Here is a 21426-nt window from a genome sequence, read left to right as displayed (position 1 = left end):
ACCAATGAGGGCACGAGATAAGTTTGTGCACGAGATAGAAGGCTGACAGGCAGGTAGGCCATCCAATTATCTGCCGCGGGCCAGGCAGATAATTGGACTTTCTTTTTACAGCGCCACGGCTTCCACAGATGAAATATTTGTATTTATTGTCAAAGCATTTCATGTATTCATTGCTATCGGGATGTTAAGAGCATTCCATGGAATATAACAAAAAGTGTTTCTGAAGTGAATTACCTACCCTACCTTTAAACATTCCATGATTTATTTGAAAAAAATCGATCAATCAATTGACCGTCAGTATGGCGGGTAAGGTATTTAAAAAATAACATGTCAAATTACACAAAAAGAACCCTATGATAAAGCCATGTGGAACAACGTCCTGTCAAACCTTTCCTCTTTGTTAGGTTCAGCTACTACATTTCCCAGAGTTCCTTTGTGTGTGGCCGCTGTGCTCGATGACAGCTATCCGGCGCCGAAACACCGATAGACACTCAGACGAAAGAGCCATGGCGGCCACGGGTGGAGGGAAAATTAGAAGCAGGAGATATCACATCGCCTCTAAACCTTACGCCAAGAGTAAACAGGTAAACCCAGCGAAAGTGTTCGTATTTAAGGCCCGTTTCGAGGACGTCATGGTGATTGCGGTGCCATTATGTCTTAGCTCTTGTTTTTGTTTTGTTAGAGAGATTTCATGGCCTGCTGTTAGCGCTCGTGGCCTCCACGCGCTGCTAGCATGTAGATGAAATGCTAGTGAGTTGGCTTATATGTTAGCAAAATCAGACGGACTTGACAGGTCAAATCAGTGCACAGTGAGTCGTTTAGACTAGTTACCCACTATTTGGTCAAGTGCAACTGCACACATGACGCGTTGGGATGACCAACGTCAGCTCTATTAGCAGGTTATTAGCTGCTAGCTAAGTTAGCAAAGAAGTAGATTAGAAGTGTTAGCCGATGTAGCTAATGCTAACTAGCTAGAAGGCTAGCATTAGCGAGCAACGTATTGTTGTCTTCGCTTCTTAAGTTTTTAAGTCCTCACGGCGTCACAGGGAGAAGTGACATTGTGATGAACTACACCCTTCCATAGCTACGGGTAGCCGCATTGCGTGTATTTAGATCTTAAGATTGTGTTTCTTTCGGGTCTGCCGGGAATCAATTTGGTTGTTAGGCTAGCTTACGTTAGCCGAATCTCAGCCAGTTGGATTGCGCAGGAAGCATCGGATGAATCCACATGGCTGCATGAGGGGACTCCACTTGCCGCCTGGACATCAGCTAGTGTTCTCTTTAAAGCGCCTTTTAATGTTACAGTGGACAAGCTGTATCTGGATTTATACATGGCAGATTCGATTAACTATTTTGCACTCCTTACGTAGAATATTGGGAGGTTGTTGATATTAATGCCAGTTTATTGTGGTAGTTATCCGACGGAAAGCTTTTTTTTTTTTTTAAAGGCCATGGAGTTTCTTTGACAATAGTTTTACTAGTGAAAGTGGTTTTCATGATCATTGTGATTATGTTTAAGGTTATCAAGTATCACTCAATATCACACAACAAGAGTTGAATGGATAGTCATTGTTTATTGATATCTGCACTTGTGTTGACTTCAACCACTTTGTATTAAATACATGTTAGCCCATCACATACAATATATCTTCATAATGAACTATGTCGATTATATAAACTATAGAAAGCAAATGGGGGTTTATATATTGGTTTAATCTAATACATTTGACCATTTCAAGATTTTCATTTATTGTATTTATTGGCAGTGTTAGACTTGGAATCTAGGTACCATCATGTCACACTTCTTGCTCTACCATAATCCATATACAATTAGAAACCGTTCTTAGCAAAAATGCACAGAAAACGGCAGCTTGCTAAATAACTATAAAGTTCATCAATACTGTTGAAAATTGTGAACAATAATTTGTGCAGAGTTGAAGTAGACCTAATTAATTGTCAACTTAGGGAATACAGGGCTTAGTGATATTGCTTCAGCATCTATACACATCACAGTCATGTAATGTCAAACAGAGGTTGCTGACTTGGCATGTGTATCATCAACCAAGTCCTGACACAATATCCCACTTTATCAACAATCTAAATGTTCTATTATTAGGGATTTGACAGGACTAATGCATTTATGCCAACAACAAACTGACAAACATGAACTTGTAATATTTATTTTTGAATAAATGCAAATATGAGTTGAACAGCGTCTCCATCATGACATATTGGAGTCATGATTACATCTGCTAATGCTCATACATTTGTGTAAATGGCAAATAATGTGGAAGTTTCTGAAGTTCATAAGAAAAGGTCTGGACTAAATTCAGCCAAAAACATTTAACATCCACATTTTATGTACAGTTATCCATACGAGGTTCCTGTATTCAGTTCACAAAACACCGGTTAAAAAGCAGGAGCATGCTAAGACATGCATTGTTTTCGCCATCATTGTCTTGATTCATGTAGCAAGGTGTGGGTTTGCTTACTGAGAAAATGGAGTCTTTCTAATCAATAATTACCTCATCACGTGACGGCCAATATGTGACAATGAAGCTGACTTCAAGGTTTAAGATTTTGAGGTGTGAAGATGCATCACATTGGTTATTGTAAAAACATGTATGTACTGATCGACTAAGCTTTTACTGGCCCGGCAGTTTTACATGATAGCTTTCAGAGTGGTAATGACAACATATCCTTGAGTCTGCCCACAGCAGAAATGTGGCACCCTTAAATCCAGACAACAATAGCTATAGTAGTGCTACGTAAACTAGTACTGGGGTGGATTGTACACTTGCCTTTGACTAGTTGAACTTGTGTGCACTAAGGTTAAAGTGCTGGATGGCTCACAGGTGTATTTTTCTAGATAAGCAGCAAACTTGGGGCCACATATGGCTCTTATCAGGAGTTGAAAGCTTCCATGGGTTATACAGTGTGAACATGTAGTGATACAACCACTAGCTAACCCCTTCACTCAACTCTGCCTTATCTGTCTGCTCTCTAGTCACAAGAACATTGGACAGCATAGCCAAAATATGAAGAGGTCCAACTCTAAAAATCAAAGAGCTAAAGAAATACATTTTGAGAATAAAAAATAACTAGATAAACCAGTCAAAAGTTTAACATTGTCTTGTTCAATGCTCTCCAATACACCTTTCCCTTTAATAGGCCGATGCATTTATAGATTTTTTCAGTAATGGGCTTTTTAGATAACGAGTACCTGGAAACTAGGCTACTTTTGATATGTTCCGTAAGAGACTAGATTAATCCGTATCGACTGGATTTCATCTCGACCTCAGTACAGAGCAGACCAGCGTCACTGGCTCTTCGCTTCACAGAAGCAAACACAGCGCCTGACCCAGTTTCACGCTGTCATACTTGGCTTCTTTTTTGCTTTGCACTGGGGAGGACTTACTCTTCTCATTGCAAGTGGGTCTGTGCAGCTGATTCTAATAATACAATGCGGTGTTGATTGCTGTGTTTTGCAACGGCTGTGTGTGATTTTATAACGATTTAAATTAAGGGGAATTGCTTATCTGCAAATTCAATATTCTTGAAAACCGAATAAATATAGCACCGGCATCTTATCTTTTCTCTTTTCCTCAGTTTAGTAGTTGAAAAACAAATCCATAAGATTCATGTAGCATAAGTGTTCGATTATGCAGCGTTAATTTAAAAGCATCGACTCTATTCCATTGCTGATTGATAAGAGAATTTCAATCTGATAAGGACCTTGTACTACAAGTAGTGGCCTGAGTTAGTGGTACTTAGTTTTGCTGATATGCATTCATGTCTGCTTCTCGCTCATTTCAACCTTTTTTCTTACAACTTCCTCTCATGTTTCTTTTTTCTGCAGCCGTCAGGCATCATCAGTCGAGTGACAGACACAGTAAAGAGCATCGTTCCTTCCTGGCTGCAGAAATACTTCAAGAAGGAAGATGCTCCTGAAGGAGGAGGAGATGGACTGGGGATGGAGCAGAACTGCCAGACTCCTCCTCCTCCCAATGGCAGCGAAGAGGGTCCTCCTCTGCTTGATGGACGAGACTCCCCAGAACCAAGCACCGGTAACACAGGTGAGCGACTCAGTCAGCGTCACATCTCATCAAAACATTTGATGTCCCACGCGAAGGAATTCCTATATTTTGCACTTATTTTGTGTTGTTAACTTTACCATCCTGCTCACCTCTGACTTTTCCCTCTCTCAACCAGAGCCTTCAACCAGCCGGGCTTCCCTGAACTTTCAGGAGTATGTGCTTTCTCGGCCACCTCTGAGTCGTTCCCATCTCCACTTTCCCCCGCTGGATGCCTCTTCCCCGACCCTGGGGTCCCCCAGCAACCTCTTCTCCCAACCCTCCACCTCCTCAGCCCCTGGACCCTTTTCCACAGGCTTCTCCTTGGTCAAAGAAATCAAGGACAACCTATCGCAGCACGAAGATGATAACATCTCCACCACTAGCGGATTCTCCTCCCGCGCCTCAGAAAAAGGTAAAGTAAGAGAGTTTGAGGGAACATAACCAAACGTTATTAAAGTGATCAATTTAATGTTCCTAGAAATGTAATTTTAAGGGGTGATATAGATTTAACTCTTCAGAATTAAGTTTATTGAAGATACTATACACAGAAAAATCATTGTCTGTAGACTGGTTACTGTTGAACTCACAGAAAAATAATTGACTCCAATTGATAACCACTGAAAGATATTTTTTGTGGGACACCTTTATCCTCAAAAACGTTATAGTATGTTGTTACCATGAGGATAATCTATCTGAAAAGATTGAACCAACATTGTAATATATCTTTGGCATCCTGTTTTGATTCCACTCAAATGGAAATATGTAGGAAATATATTGTTTCAGTTTTTACAGGCTGGTGTAGGCAGCTTTCTTTCCCTCATGTATGGATTAGCTCAATCATGGATTGTATAGATCGGGCCGCTAAGTTTATATTTTGTTCGTATTTTGCATATCTTAAACAGATGTTCCCACTTCCAAAACAGCATCACTTCCACAACTTTGGTCCCCAGAGACGGACCGAACGCACTCTCACGGCTCTCATCATGCTCACCAGTCCAGTCTGAAAAGGCCTGCTTTCAACCTGTCTGTATTTGGAACTTCCTCCAATGTGAGTATCTGTTCATCAAGTTACTGAGCAACGCCTGCTGTGAGAGCACATGCGTGATCAACATGTTGTACATTTCCTTCTTGCTGCATGCCAGACACCAGTCTCAGTATGATCAACTCATAACAACTGCTTTTTAGTGTGCATTCTCATTAAGATTTCTACCAAGAATAACAATTATAAAAACATCTTCAGAGTAACAATACCATTTTGAGCCAAACCCCATTTGCTGGTTATATATTTAAATATTCATAGATACAAATATTTGACATGACTTCATTTGCAAAAGAAAAGGCTAGTTTTTTTATGCGTGAAAGGGGCAAATATCTTTGATTATATTATAGTTTGTTCGTCTACCTTAACCTACTTGCTCTTGTATCATACATTCAATCCCTCAATCCTTAAGTAATGTGATTTAACCCTCTCTTCCAGTCGTCATTAAACAGCACAGGGCTGAACTCCAGCCAGCTCGGAGATTCCCCCTTCTATCCCGGGAAGACCATGTACGGGGGGGCAGCGGCAGTCAGGAGCGCTCGAGGTCGTTCTGGAACACCGTACCAGGTGAGCTATTGAGAAACACACACTTTAGAAACTTCTCATTGCCGAGTTAAATATTTAACAAAGAAGTTAATGGATTTAAAGCTGTCTTTTTCTATACATTTTTACTTTGAACTTTACAACACTGGTGTGATGAAGGTTTTGATCACACCAGTGTTGTAAAGTCTGGTGTGATGAAAATGAAGGTTTTCATCACACCAGTCTCAAACAATCCTTAAGCGACCTCCGCTGGAATCTAATTCTACAGATAATATAATAGTTAATATACAGAAATATATGCAGCTTATCATGTGTAGCTTGTAAAGTTTGGCAGCCTTTTTCTGTGTGAGCACTGAAGTCATAGCATGCATGGGACTGTAGTGGGAATATTGTTAATATAAATGGAGACTAAAGGACCTCATCTGATCTGTAGGCCCCAGTGAGGAGACAGATCAAGGCCAAGCCTGCTGGGGCTCAGCCCTGTGGGGTGACCAGCGCCACAGCCAGGCGCATCCTTCAGTCCCTGGAGCGCATGTCCAGCCCCCTCGCTGTGAGTACAACACACACACACACACACACACACACACACACACACACACACACACACACACACACACACACACACACACACACACACACACACACACACACACACACACACACACACACACACACACACACACACACACACACACACACACACACACACACACACAATCCTCTCCTCTGTTCAAACTTCATCTCAAAGTGTGACAGTGGTAAGGCATTTGATATTTTGCAAATTAACACAGTAATGTAAACGGTTTATTTTCTAAAGGATGCAAGGAGAATCCCATCGGCTGCCTCGTCCCCCCTTTCAGCAGTAAGAGCTTTTAATATATTGACATATAAATCATTAGTTTGAAGCCGCTCATTTTACATCAATTGCTGTTTGTGATAACTTGATTTTCCTCAACAATTAACACATTTTCTTACATTCATTTTTTTCTTTGCAGTCAATGGATGGTTCAAATCTAGATGTTTCACATTATCAGTCGAAAAAGAAACGTGTAAGTACAGATTTTAAGATTCAGGTGACAGCATTTTCTCCTGCCTGGTTTCTCTAAAACTATGTTTGTGTGTCTATCTTTATATGCCTTGTTTTCCTGATATTATGATGATTGCTTCATATTTGTCCCTGAATGACCTGAAGGTTAATCTGTGTATGCACGTCAACAACTAAGCTCCACTTGTGTTTTCTGCTTAGTGTTTTTTCATCAGGCACAAGTCTTATTGATATGAACAAAGATAGATTTGTGCAAACCCAGCAGCACTTGTGGCCGTTTGTCTTTCTGCCACTTCCTGTCCTACTGTCTGTTGGCCTGCTGTACACCAGGCTCTTTGGCTGGGACACAGCTGTTCACCACAGTGTGTGTTTGTGTGTGTGCGCCTGTGTGTTTATATGCACACCTGTGTGTTTATATGCGCAAGTGCTTGTGGGCAAAAGTGAACTATACTCTAAGATGTATGTGGCTTTTGAAATTGTGTGTTTATGAGTGCAGTGGGTTAAGTGCCAGCTCTGGACTTGTCCTCAGTAATAACTGTCAGGCTTTACCAGCTGCGACAGCTGCTTTGTAAATCTGAACAATGGTGTATTGACCATCACAGGTCCAAAGCAAGAGAGCCTGCTGTGTAACTGCTATGTATGCTTTAGCAGTGTCCAAAATATACTCCAACCAACCCTAGGTTTCTTTGTCAAAACCGATATTTTGGGTTCTAATAACAATTTATTAGCAAATAGTTTATTTATTTATTTTTAGCATAAACTAGAAAGGCCCCTGCAGAGTGCAAACTTCAGTTTCAAAAAGTGAAAAATAGTTATTGTATCTGCCATATGATTTGACTCCACCCTTCTACAAAGTGTCATCATTTGTTTCTTTAAAGAATTAAAGAAATGTGACCTAGATTCATACAAAGCTTAATAATAATTCTATTTTTGCAAACAAGAGAAAGAATCACAGCCGTGTCTGTAACCAAAGCCTGATCAGATTTACAACAGGCCTGCCCTGTAGGTATATGAAATACAAACTCTAAATGTTACAGATCACCATCGAGGACACAGTTTATGTTTGAGTTGAGAAGCATAAACCAGCTATGTTAGACACAATAAGACAAATACTAAAGCACCGCCTACTTTGTTGATTGTTATTCTTATCTTTTTTGAACACCTTTTCTTTCTGTCAGATGGAGCCCTCCCTCCCCCCGGTGCAGAAGCTCATGGTTCCTGCTGCAGCGTCGGTGTCAGGAAACCGCTCCGTGTCGTTTAGGCCGACTCTGACTCCTGGAGGGGTCCAGGGGTGGAGCCGAACTCTGGACAGGACTCCCAGAGACACGGTCAGAAACTCATGCGTTATTATACACTGTCAACATTTTCTCTATGCAATTCCTCTACATTAAATGCAGAAAAATAGAGTACAAAGCAAATAATAAATCTGTTTCTGTTTTATTTCCTTAGCCCACAAGACAATCACCGAAACTACCTGAAGCAACCCCAGGTCCATCTAAAAGGTAAAACATGTTACTCTAATTAATCAGCCAAGAAGCTTAAAGGTGGGGTAGGTAATTTTGGAGAAACCAGCTCGAGTGTGCTAGAATTTGAAAATACACAGCCGGAAAAAATCTGCCACTTCCTTACAGAGCCCCTCCTCCAACACACACGAACGCGCACATGACCAATGAGGGCACTAGATAAGTTTGTGCACAGATGGAAGGCTGACAGGCAGGTAGGCCATCCAGTTATTTTAGCTGGGCCGGCTAAAATGATTGGTCGTGCTTTTTACAGTATTACGGCTTCCACAGATGACATTTTTTAATGGATTTGTTGTCAAAGCACTTAAGATATTCATTGCTATCGGGATGTTAAGAGCATTCCATGGAATATAACAAAAAGTGTATCTCGAGCCGGTTTCTCAAACGTACCTACCCCACCTTTAATGTAGTCCACCAGCAAGGCAATATAACCTCATCAAAGCATTCATAGTTATTTTAAACCGATCCCTGTATGTTTATTTATTTGACTTATTGCTCTCCACCCCTCTTCTAATAGCACAATGGGTTCCAGTGGCCCGGCCTATCCTCTGTCCAGCACGCCTGCAGCCAGCAGCGCGGGCTCTGGGGGGGGGAAGATGAAGCGAGAGAGGATGAGTGCACGACCTTCCTCTAAACGCGTTGATGAGGAAGAGGTAAGGCTTTCCATCAAAACGTTGTATATATTAACTCTCAATTCTAGTTTTCATGCACAAAAGTGGTAAACAACAGGTAATCATACTTAAGTACCATGGCCGTATCACACTTATTTTAAAGCCCGGCCGAGAGGTAATAAACAGATAATGTGCCTTGATGCATTCAGATTGATATTATCTCATTTCAGCATTGGTCTGAAAAAAGACTACTCTGAAATGAAACGCACTGATGCAATTATTTCAACACTATATGTTCATGTTAAATGCTACTACTTATTTTTCTTTTAATATCGACATGTACTTATTATTTTAATATTTGTAATTAACGCGTATAAAATGTTGGTGTACTTTCTACTATTTTGGCTTTTTTTTTTTTCTGCACTGCCACGTTTGCAGTACCGTTGTTCATTTCCCCGCTGTGGGACACATAAAGGACTCTGATTCTGACTCCTCCTTGTTTTGTGACTTTAGATGGCTGAGCTACCGGACCTACCAACCATCGCCCTTCCCATCCACACCATGCCTTCCTTCAGCTTTACCTCCCCACTCCCACCTCCCACAACCACCTCCACCACCATCAGTACGACCAACTTCATGCCAATGACTCCCATTAAGGAGACTGTCACGAATAAGGTTGGTCTTAAAATGGTCTCATTTCACAAAAAAGCTGCTAAATACTGCTAATAGCTAACAACATAATTGATGCACATTTAAAATGTTATTTTTCTTTTTCCAGGAGCTACCAACAGCCTCGACCCCTCCCTGTGTTCCTTTTACATTTTCCTCCCCCATTGTCAAAGCTACTGCTGGTAGTCCTCCTTCCCTTTCCCCCTCAGTAAGTAAACACTTTCAAAATGATAACTTATGCTGCGTTCACACCGGACGCGATGCGTTTTTTGGGGGCGGCGCGATTACATGTAAAGTCAATACAAAGACGCGGACAGATGCAAATTCGCTCCGACGGCATGAATACAGCGGTTGATGCGAATGCCGCGGCACGGTTGCGACAACCGCGAGAGTTCAATTTTTTTCAACGCGTTCTTGCAAAAGCCAATCAGCGGTGAGGATCTCAGCCTGACGTTCAACCAGAAAACCAAAACATCAGTCGTTAGCTGTTACCACACAGAGCTCACAGCTCCTCATATCTGTTCAGAAACTGGACAAAAGTTACAAGTACAAAACACAGACTGTCTGTGTCATGGCGAATACAGTCACTGCTTTATTTCTGTCTGTAGGACGTGTTGTGAGTTTAGCCTGATTTATCCGATTTCCATTCAGAAAACACGCATTTTAAAAGGTTTTTCGCCTGCCGTCTTGTCTGCAGACTTGTCACAGCATTAATTCATGGTTTTTACTAACCGGTATCAGTATGTTGTTACTTCGGCATCATTTTGTGTATTACAATTAAATCACGGTCAAATATGTTCATTTTGTTGTAGTTGGTAACTACCATAGTATTTCCATGGAGATAAGCCCCGCCCCCTGGCCAGCGCATCTTGTTTGAATGATGCAAGTTAACACAGCTGACAGCCGCGGTGAAACTCGAGCGATTAGAGCGGTGCAAATATTCGCATCGCGTCTGATGTGAACACAGCATTATTGATTAGGGAGACAACTATTTACATCATATAGATAATAATTGTTATTTCCTGTTTGTAGGCTGAATTCACTTTTAGTGCACCTGTAGCAAAGTTGGGTCCCTCCATGTCAAATGGGAACCTGGCCTCTCCCATAGTCGCAGGTAAGACAGTTTTCCTACATTGAGCATAACGATGATTCTTTGCCTTTCCTGAGAAAACTTGAAGTTTGATCTCTGTGTTGTTATGTTTTCTGCAGTGAAGTTAACCCCAAGCAAAAGCACAGAAGACTTTGAAGGACCTTTCAAACCAGCCAAGACCCTGAAGCAGGGCAGCGTGCTAGATCTTCTCAAAGCACCTGGTAAGATCCGATAACTCATTGCACATCTACAGTGTTTGGTTTTGTGTAAAAATGTTGTTCACTGCTTAATACTTTACTTTACTCCACTCCGTCTAGGCTTTGCTTCTCCTGTTGCTCGGACCTCCCCAGACGAAGCTCCCCAGCTGAGCTCAACACAATCAACAACCCCCTCCTTCTCCTCCTCCACCACCACTACAACCACCTCCTCCCTCACATCAATAGGCTTTGGTGCTACGTTCAAAGCTCCACCAGGCTGGAGCTGTGATGTCTGCATGGTGCAGAACAAGCCATCGGACACCAAGTGTGTGTGCTGTTGTGCCCCACAGCCCAAATCTATGGACAGTAAACCTTTAACAGCCACCCCGGATGTGGTAGAGAGCAGCGGCTCCTCCACCACATCAACCTCGGCAGGTTTTGGCACCATGTTCTCCAAATCCGCAGGAACCTGGGACTGTGATACGTGTCTAGTTCTAAACAAACCTGATGCAGTCAAATGTGTGGCCTGCGAAACGGCCAAACCTGGGACAGGGCTTAAACCCTCAACGACTCTTCCTTCTGCCTTCTCAGCTGTAAAGACTGTATCCCTACCCACGGCCCCCGTCGCTACAGGGTTTACTGGATTTGGAGACAAGTTCAAAAAAGCTGAGGGAGCATGGGAATGTGATACATGTATGGTAGAAAACAAGGCAGAGGACACAAAGTGCGTGGCCTGCAGCAGCGCCAAACCAGGTAATATGATCCGGAACATGGTAATGTTGGTATTTGATGTTCTACAAAATGCTGAATCATTGTTTTTTGTTAAAGTAGAATTCCATTAACTGTCCTTTATGTAAAGGAAATTGTTAGTTTAGTAAAGCATCTTTTTTCCCCTTATCCTCACAACAGGAGCCTCTTCTTTAGCCAGCAGTGCTCCATTGATTGGGTTTGGAGATGCGTTCAAGAAGCCAGAGGGTGTCTGGGATTGTGACGTCTGTCTAGTGCAGAACAAGGCTGCTGATGTACAGTGTGTGGCCTGTCAGACAGCCAAACCTGGAGCTATTGTGGAGCCCAAAGGTAACAAAGGCAACCTGCTTTTATTGCAACAAGAATTCAAAAGTAAATGAGTGTTACTCACGTTCTCCTATAGATTATTGTATAATGTTCATCATATTGGAGTAGGGTGAAGAAATCTTTCTTCGAGTTAATAATCTTGTGACAACACTGTTGCTACCGATCAAATCAGGCATTTTACAAGGAACATTTATGTATTTGATGACGCTAGTAAATATCAGTAGACCGCTTAACGTTCGGGGGCTGACCTCTCGGGCTAGGCTTCTGCTGCGGGGCCGCAGGTTAGTTTTATTTTGTATGTTTTGTTGCTGTGACCTGGTTTTATTCTGATACACGAAAACATACTAAGTATGTTTTATTTCTTTTGAGATAAACAAAATCTTGTCAACTGTTTTAAGCCGATGAAATATAACTTCATTTTTCAATGTTTTCTATCCTTTGTTTCCATTCAGCTTTTGGTTCGTCTTTCGGTTCGTCAGCTGGTGGGACTTCAGGCACTACTTCTGGAGGATTTAAGTTTGGCACAACAGACAGTACCTTGGGATCCGGATCCGCAGGTTTCAAGTTTGGAGGCTCATTAACAGAGTCCTCCTCTTCATCGTCAGGTGGATTCAAATTTGGAGTCCCATCAGAAAGTACATCTAACGACACTACTGCCTCATCGGGGTTTAAGTTTGGCAGCTCATTTGGGGATGCCTCTAGTAATGACAAAAAGTCAGACCCACCTGCCGCAGGTTCTGGGTTTAAGTTCGGAGCCAGCGGTGGGATACCGTTTGGAACCGGATCCTCTAGCACAGAAAGTAACTCCTCTAAGACCGGCTTCACCTTTGGACTTTCAAAACCCGAAGAGAAAACACCCGACAGCTCCTCATCTTCACAAGAGAAAAGTGAAAGCGCAGCATCATCAAATGACACCGCATCCACAAACTCAACTTCAAGCAAGGGGTCTGTATTTGGGAGATTGGGCGATCGTAGTTCAACGACCCCCACACCACCGGGGGGCTCCACGTTGGGATCTCTACAGGCGGACAAAGAGCCAGCTGCTCCCACCTTTGCCTTTGGGAAGCCAGAGGAAAAGAAGGAAGCCGCCGCCGCGTCCTCGGCTCCATCCGGCTTCCTCTTCGGAGCTGCTAGTAAAGATGCTGAGGCTGCTCCAGCACCGGCCGCCACTGGAGGATTCTCCTTCAGCAAGACCAGTGCTCCAACGGAACAACCCCCACCCACTTTTAGCTTTGGCAAGCCAGCAGACAAGAGTGAAACAACTACTGCAGAGGCCCCGAACCCGTCTTTCACCTTTGGACAGAGTGCAGCAGGTGAGAGAAAGTTCGGAGAGTGATGCTGTAGATAGTATCTTTGAGTTGTTTTGTAGTTTGCTTACCATTTCTGTCCCTAAATAAAGGCTGAAATGTGGATGACATTATGAATTATATTCTCATCTAAGCAGTCCTTGTGGTCACTTCCTACGCATCTGTTAGGAATCAGCCTGACTCTAATGATATGCTTGTTATCAATTAGCTGAAGCTGGTCAAGGGTTTTAAAATGAGCTGGTAAGGGGTGCGCAACATCAGAATGAGGTTGTTGTTTCACTTTCCAATTATTGCCAATTTCTTTCAGCAAAACTATTTAAATATTACTTCATCGTTTTAAAATGTTTACTTGCATCATTTTGAGAATTCGGATATTGGTTAAGGTTGAAGCAGAATTTAGATAAACATATAAAAATGTGTTTTCCCTCAAGATAATTGAGGAGAAAGCTCCCCCAAAGAAGACATTTTACAACCGTGAGAAGTACAGTGATAAATGTCGTAAACTCACTTTGATGTGAAACATTGACGGATGATCCCTTTAACCACTGCACTGTATGGTATATATATATATATATATATATATATATATATATATATATATATATATATATATATATATATATATAACATCATAGTTAACCTTTCTCTCCCCTCAATAGATTCTTCTGCTGCTCCAAAACCAGCATTTTCCTTTATGGCTGGTAATCCCATCGTCAACTCCACCACCTCTACATCCACCACCCCGACGCCCTCTCTGTTCGGCTCCTCCACCCCCAGCAGCAGCAGCAGCACTCAGGCTCCCTTCGCAGCTCCTAGCACTTTAATGTTCGGTCAGCCTGCTGCCTCCTCCACCGACGCTCCTCCGGCCAAAGCCTTCCTGTTCGGCCAGAGTCAGGACAGCCAGCCGGCGGCACCGTCAGCGGTCAACCTGAACTCCATCTCCTCCCCCGCTCAGCCCTTCCTCTTCGGTGCTCCTGCTGCCGCTGCTCCTCCTCCTCCTGCTGCTGCTGCTGCGGCTGCTGCTGCTGCTGCTGCTCCATCATTCGGCTTCGGAACAGCAGCGCCCCCTGCTGCCTCTTCTGCAGGTCTGTGTTCGCAGTGGTGTTTTTATTCAGTCACACAATGCGTATTAACAATCTAAAAAGTATAAATAAGGTAGTTAAGAGTGATAGTTATGGCAGGCAGAAGCATAATGTCTGAACCTGTTCTACTATAATAAGTACATTTAAATCATTGAAACTTGTTCCCTTCAGAAATTGTGTTTAAAACCGTTTTACTAAAAGGAAGTTTCACATTTGTTAAAATTGCATTAGCATTGTTTCATACTTAAACCTTTACAACATAATAATTTACAGTAATCCCTTTCATAGCATTTGAATAGTGAACTTAAATACATCTTTCATATTTGCCCTCATGTATTGAGAAAAACCTTTCAGTACTCTGGCAGTGACTTTGTTTTAGCTAAAAACATGTTTGCATTGATTTATAATATACCAAACCATTACACTTGCTCATAGTGGGGGTTTTCAGAAAATAGCATGATGATGTCTGATCAAACATTTACATTTGATATTTTATATTTTTCTTTTATATTTATAAAATGTACCTGTATTTATATTTTCAATCCTTTCTCAGCTCCGTCTGCAGCTCCCTCTCCATTTGCGTTCAGCCCGGCCCCCTCTGCTGGATTTGGGGCGAACCAGACCCCTTCATTCGGCTCCACCTTTGGATCTCCCTTCACCGCCTCATCCTCCCAGCCCCCGGCATTTGGAGTCAAACCCAACGCCGCCCCGGTGTTTGGGCAGCAGAACAACTCCACACCCGTCTTTGGGGCCGCTGCTAATTCTGCACCAGGTGGGTGACTGACATATATTTCTCCTTTTTTACCTCAGGGGGTCCGTGGTACCTCCTGATTCTTGTGAAAGTAGGATTATCATGAGTTCAGTTATGTAAATGTGCCACTTTGTTTAGGCGGAGGCTTCCAGTTTGGAGGAGCCAGTGCATTTGGAGCCCCAAACAACGCCTCAGGAGGAGGAGTGTTTACTTTCGGAGGAGGGCCTGCCGCTTCCCCGGCCCCCCCCTGCCAACCCCTCCATCCCACCCCAGGCCCCTGGAGGTGGGTTCAACTTTTCACAACCCCCCGCATTCAATATTGGGTAAGTCTCATCTCCTCAGTTATGGGTATTTAAAAAATAAATAAAAAAGTAGCTTTGACTAGATCTCTTGAAAACATGAGGAACGTTTGTGTTTGTGTTTATAATACACATCGATAATATGGTGTTGATAATCCAGTGTCTCCTAAATCTTTTTCATTTTTGTAGTTGTCCCTTTTTCTCTCTCCTCTTCCAAACGCTCATATTTTGTTATTCATTTGCCAAAAACAGACATATCGCACAGAAACAAAGTTAAACAGTACTGTGACAGATTTTCATTGAAAATGTACTAGAGTTAAACAGAATATCATTATACTCGCATAAAGAAATGAAATGTTTTTATAAAAGTTTCCAGTTTGCATTAATATCACCTGTTAATGATAGGTGAACCAATAATCAGGTCTGCACATATTTCACAGCTGCTTCTGATGGCGGTGTTTGTCCTGAAGCTAATAATAATAATAGGAATGTGATTTTTGTCTTCCAGGGCCGCAAAAACCTTCACCGCCTCCCCTGCTGGACAGCCGGCGATCGCTGGGCGTAAGATCAAGACAGCGGTGCGGCGCAGGAAGTAAAGCCCTGCGGACTCGACTTTAAAGAAGACTTGACTTTGACTTGACTGTATCCCCACTGAAGGCTGAACAGAGTCCTGGACGGCCTCAGCTAGACAAACACTGAAAGGACTCGGCATGTGAAGAAGGGCAGAGGCTCGGTGCCGCGTTGTGCTCGGGCTGGACGGGGGGGGGGGGGCGGATGTTTGAGCTGAAGGCTGGGCTCAATATTCAAAAGTTTTCACATTTAGCCCGGAGCTGTTGATATGCGAGACAGATCCCACAGGACTTGAAAACAATGTTGACTGAACAATAAAAGTGATTTAGAAAACAACAATCAACCAAGGACCCCCTGCTCAACACGACGAAAACAACAAGACGTCATATCTATATTTTCAACACTGGCAAATGTCTGCTAGACTTTAGGCATGACTTTTTGTAATAAAATCACAAAGGCAAAAACTGCAAATCTAAAGAGTTGCGAGTGTTCACAGAATCTTATTAATTAGTATGGGTGAAGTGCAGAGCTGTAGTGAGAGCTGTGCGGGGAATCTCCAGCGGCCATCCGAAAAACTATTAAGACTGCTCCTCTTACGGGAATCAAAGATGCCGCTGGAGATGTAGCCGCGGTGTGCTGTATGTACAGGGATGAGCGTGTAAACTTTGTGGTGAATGCAGCGTGCTTGTTTTTTTTCCCCCCTCCCCTCTCTTATGTACAGACTTTGAGGTGTGTTTGGTTTATTTGTACATGCTGAGGTTGCGTGATGGTGTGCGTATGAGAACTGAACGAGAGTTATCGCCTGGGCCGCTAGCATAGCCGCGCCACGGGCGAGCAAGCAAATGAATGTTAAAAACAAAAACGGGGGGAGGACGGATGTAGGGCGGGGGTGGGAGAGGGGGAAACGTATCCATGCACTGTGGAGGATGACGCCCTAGTTCAACTCCTTAAGGACTTTGTAAATGCATAGATTCAAAACTCGTTACATGTTTGATTCTTTGGTTCGCTCCACTTCTCTGCTTTTTGTGCCGTCTTGTCTCTCTCCTTCCTCCTTCATCCTTATACTCTCCTTTTACCTCTCTCTGCCTCTTCCTCTCTCTCTCTCTATCTCTTAATTGGCCTTTGAATATTATTATAAAAACCTGTAAATAGTGAAGTTTCTTTTTTAATCTGTGAAGTTGAATTTTTTTTTTTTGTGTTACCAACTCCGCATTCAGCATTTTTGTCTTTAGAATTTATTATGTAAATTCCTATATTCAAAGTTGCCCGAATCCATTTAAAAGGAGCTTAAATGCAAATTGGAGAGCCTTTGATGACTAAAAGGTATATTGGCTTTTCTGATCCACTTTTGTTTGGACCAAAACCAGTATTGTACAAAGTATTAAGTATATATTTTTCTATTGCGTGTTTAAATGGACGAGGGTGACTTTGGATGATACGGAAGTCAGTTTAATTTTAAAGCCATGATTATTACTGAATGAGTGATAAAATTAAAACCATGGGTAATTACCATCAATAAAACTATAAAAATAATTCCTGTTTTCTGTTGATCTTTTCATTCGGGACCCACAGTTCGGGTGGCTGGCTCATACTACCATATAACAGGTATGTCTTTTGGGGTAAATAATATACAACCTTATTAAATAGATCATTAATAAAATTCTTCTTCCCATACATTTATCAAAATCAGGAATATTTTGACCAAATATCAGCTGATTTATCGTTGTCAAATATTGTTAACTGAGAATTATTAAAGATTGTGGCGCGATTTTTATAAATAATTCCTGATTTAAATAAAATGTGGTTTTGGTTATTATAAAAAAAGAAATCCCAATCGTTTTCATTTGCCCTTAATCTGGATAAACAATTTTTTTTAAATGTAATTGTATTTTTATATATATATATGAGGTCTTTGGATTTTTAGACACAGTAACAGATTTATTTCATATAAACCAGTTTTCCGTCTTTAGAAGTCTTGAATAAATATGTCCTAGTGATAACATACAATATGTACAAAGGCAATTTTTTTTTTTTAAAGTAAGCTGCTAGTCTATGTTTTATAGGTTTAATGATTTAAAAAGATATTAGCATTTTTTGTGTAAATATAAACAGTAGTGTATCCATAGAAACGCATTCCGAATGTTTGCTTACTTTTGAATCGGAATTCCCTTCACCTCCATATCCTGACCTGAGAGCACGAGTTCAGCAGCTGACCTTGTTCAGTCCAGTGTTTACTTTTACATTTTGAAGAAACACAATGTGGTAAGTACATCTGTTAGTTTTAAAATACTGTATTGGTGTCATGTAGTATCTCTCAGCATTAAGTACATTTGACAGAATTTTTTTTGAAGATGTAAGCTTTTTGTCACACTGTTAGGCACCATCGTGCACTGAAGGAGGACCAAATGAGGTCAGAGGTCAGATTGTCTCTGCCTGTCCTCTCCTCCAACAGAAATCTGGTTAGCCACAGACCTCAGCTTCAGAGAAACAGACTGCTGAAGCTCGGCGAGGAAACCATCTGTTCCCTGGGAGACGATATCTCACGGGTAATGAACATTTCCTGATCCCCCTGCCATATTTTAATGTTAATTATCTCATGTATCAGCAGAAAAAGTCATTGAATCCTTAACAAAGTGAGAAGTAGTATACCTTTCAATGAGTAAGATAAGAAATATGGCATGTTTGTGATATCATTGTATTAAAATGTGTAATCATATAACTTTGTTCTCGGATTAGATTCAAATTATGAACGTAGACATATCATTGGAATTGCTTTGAATGCTGCGAGCCTCACAATACTTCAGAAATGGTTGGATGAAGATCCGCCTGATATTGTATTATGGTTTGAAAACCTGATGTCCATTTTACCATTTGAGCGGGTATCACACGTGCTAAGAGGAACCCTGGAGGAGTTTGTTAGGAACTATTCCCTAATTGCACCCTAAATGAAAGAGAAATGGTATTCTTTTTTGTAGATCCCATCTGCCACTCGTAGCACAATGAGGCATCTCAGCTCTCGACACACCGAGGTCAGCCAGTGGAGGGCCCAGATATCTGAAAGCATTGCGAGAGTGGATCGAGAAATCACTGCTGTGGAGCAGGTACACACACTAATGACTTTTTATATATATTGCAAAACAAGGAAAGTGAGTTTAAGAGTAATCCCTCTATCTCAATCATTGACTACAGTTTCCGCTTTGAGTTAAAGGACACCTATCATGCAAAATTCACTTTTTGATGTCTTTTATACATCAACATGTGTCCCCTCTGTGTAAAGAGATTCTGAAAGTTTCAGAAAAAAAGATTCTCTCACTTTTTGTCCTGACTCATTTATATAAAAACCTGTCTGAAAATGAGCTGATCAGGTGTTGGCCACATTGTGATGTCATAACGATTTGTTGGCTTGTGTAACCATTAGCCAATCACCAACCAAGGTATCCCTTGCGAGTGGCTCCTTATTTTCATCTAAAGTAACAGACAGAGAATCAGCACTTTTGAAACAGGGCTGAAACATAGGGGATTATGGGATGCTACAATACATGATCTGTTTGGTATTTCGAGCAAAACACTTCAGAGACATGTTTTGTATATATCTGAGACCTATAATATATTGATGAAAAACAGTATAATAGGAGAGCTTTAAATGATCATTACTTTCATGTGTCCAGATGAAAGACTTGGCTGAGGGCATTCTCCAGGAGAAGCAGGTGTACAGTCAGCTCATGAGGGACTGCGTGTCCATCAGCAACAGTCTGGGCTCAGTGGGCCAGAGACAGGACCGCGTCCTCTCCGAACTGAAGAACGAGGAGCAGCTGACCAGTGAGTTTAGAGAAACGCTCCAGAGACAGATCTGCTTCCTGCTGGAGAAGCGGGGCTCTCTGAAGGGGATCCGCGCTCAGCTGCTGGCAGATTTTCAGGACAAGGGTGAAGCCATCAAGCTCACCACCAAATGCATTGTCCCTGACGTCAACGCCCTGAGCTCAAGTTTCCCTGCCACCCATTACAAACCAAACTACGTGAGCTATGACAATTGGCTGTCCCACTGCAGGGAGCTGAGGCAGACGGCTGATAACCTGATCAACGACTCGTCTTCCTTCAGGGGAAACCTGCGCTTCACACTGGCCAATGTAAGAAAAGAAACTGACCTCAAAACTTTAGACAGACCTGAATACAACAGTTTAGGGCTTAATATGAACTCTCTCTTAAAGATTTTTTTCAAAGTTGCTTTCAATACACCATGAGCTCATTTCTTATTATTTTATCTGATAATATTTTTTTTGCCATCAAGGAAGTCAATTCAATGTTTTGCTCTTCATCTTGCATTTGTATGTCTTAAAACATTGTTTATATTTTAATCTTGAAGCTGAAAAATACCCAAGAGCGCCAGCGCCGCTGCTCAGTTGATGCTCAGAGAAAGAAGATCAAGGACCTGACCAGGGCCCAGGATACTCTGATCTGGGAGAGGCAGCAGGTCAGTCTACTTACTTTATTTTCTATCCACAGAATAAATGTACTTGGCTTTTTGTAATGCTCACTCACTCTTGTGTGGCTTTCTGTTATCTCCAGATAAGAGATGAGATTTCTGATCTGACTACGGACCGTCACAAAGTAGCCTGTCAGATCCAGAATTGTGACTCAAAGCTGCACCGGGCCACACACCGCCTGGACATCCTCCACCAGAGACCCAGACGTGAGCTCTGCCTGGACCAGGTAAGTGTTACAGATTGCATTCAGAAGCAAAGAAAGCCTTAAATATCCTTAAAATCCTACTTTGGCTTTAACCCTTTCTCTCTGTTCCAGCCCCTATTCAGCCTCACACGGGAGAAACGTGACCTTGAAAGTATGGCAGCTGGACTTTGTCCAATCCTGAGGCGCTCTCAGTAAGTCACAATTTCACTTCTAATATTAGACCCAGCTTTCTCTGTTGCCTGTCCCCTCATGTCCTATATTTAAATATTTCTTCATACTTCTTTCTAATATCCTCAATGCACTAATATTCATTTATTTTTTAGGAGGGATCTGGAGGTTGCACACAGGCATCTGGTGATTCAGGAGGACAGACTGGCCCAAAATGTTAGCCACATGGAGGTGGAGCAGAGATGCCAGAAACTGCACCAGAGTTTCCTTCCTGCGCTCGACACCTCTGTGATCCTGGCCAACAAGCCCAGGTTCAGCCCGGACCGCTTCAGCGCGCTCTCTTACCTCCAGTAGAGCCTGGACCTGCACCTCTGTGGTCTTTTTACCATGTGGTCTTACAAAAAGAAATAAAAACCTAAGCGGTAATACTTTGACTTGTTTAGAATCAATATGTGCGTCACCTTGAGGCCCCAATGATTTCAGGTGATATTGTGCTTTTGGTGCATTTTCCAAAACAAGAAGACAGTGGATTTAGTGCAGAAACCAAATAATGTAAAGCTTTATTTAGGAGAAGGATGCAAGAAAGAGCATCATGGTTATTTATATAGGACTTTTTTAATCAAATAACATAAAACCAGTTGACACCAGGGCAGTTCCAGTAGCTTTTGACTCAATGTAATAATATTTTTTAAA

The 21426-nt window shown here is 42.0% G+C and overlaps 2 protein-coding genes across 2 annotated transcripts; both read left to right on the top strand.

Moving 5' to 3' along the window:
- Positions 1 to 416: 416 nt before the first annotated feature.
- On the top strand, positions 417 to 17409 carry nup153 (nucleoporin 153). The gene is given in 23 exon segments (XM_034124602.1): positions 417 to 584; positions 3860 to 4076; positions 4213 to 4488; positions 4979 to 5124; positions 5554 to 5682; positions 6092 to 6208; positions 6476 to 6520; positions 6654 to 6707; positions 7882 to 8031; positions 8153 to 8205; positions 8744 to 8879; positions 9351 to 9512; positions 9616 to 9714; positions 10539 to 10620; positions 10716 to 10817; positions 10914 to 11546; positions 11703 to 11870; positions 12320 to 13180; positions 13834 to 14259; positions 14810 to 15028; positions 15146 to 15249; positions 15251 to 15330; positions 15815 to 17409. Coding segments are annotated over 23 exon segments (4476 nt in total). The 5' UTR covers positions 417 to 455; the 3' UTR covers positions 15903 to 17409.
- A 724-nt stretch (positions 17410 to 18133) lies between these two features.
- On the top strand, positions 18134 to 21152 carry LOC117477753. The gene is made up of 8 exons (XM_034124495.1): positions 18134 to 18138; positions 18254 to 18422; positions 18852 to 18977; positions 19545 to 20003; positions 20240 to 20347; positions 20443 to 20586; positions 20677 to 20756; positions 20889 to 21152. Exons 1-8 carry the CDS (start codon positions 18134 to 18136, stop codon positions 21085 to 21087), a joined length of 1290 nt encoding a protein of 429 aa, XP_033980386.1. The 3' UTR covers positions 21088 to 21152.
- The last annotated feature ends 274 nt before the right edge of the window (positions 21153 to 21426 follow it).

The sequence above is a fragment of the Trematomus bernacchii genome, unplaced genomic scaffold (assembly GCF_902827165.1).
Source record: "Trematomus bernacchii unplaced genomic scaffold, fTreBer1.1, whole genome shotgun sequence".
Taxonomy (NCBI): Eukaryota; Metazoa; Chordata; class Actinopteri; order Perciformes; family Nototheniidae; genus Trematomus; species Trematomus bernacchii.
Note: the sequence above shows the minus strand (reverse complement) of the source record. Positions and strands in the feature narration are given on the sequence as shown.

Coding starts and splice junctions, on each gene's coding strand:
- LOC117477753 (XM_034124495.1), top strand. Junction 20,004..20,239: donor TGCGCTTCACACTGGCCAAT/GTAAGAAAAGAA, acceptor TTAATCTTGAAG/CTGAAAAATACCCAAGAGCG. Junction 20,348..20,442: donor TGATCTGGGAGAGGCAGCAG/GTCAGTCTACTT, acceptor TGTTATCTCCAG/ATAAGAGATGAGATTTCTGA.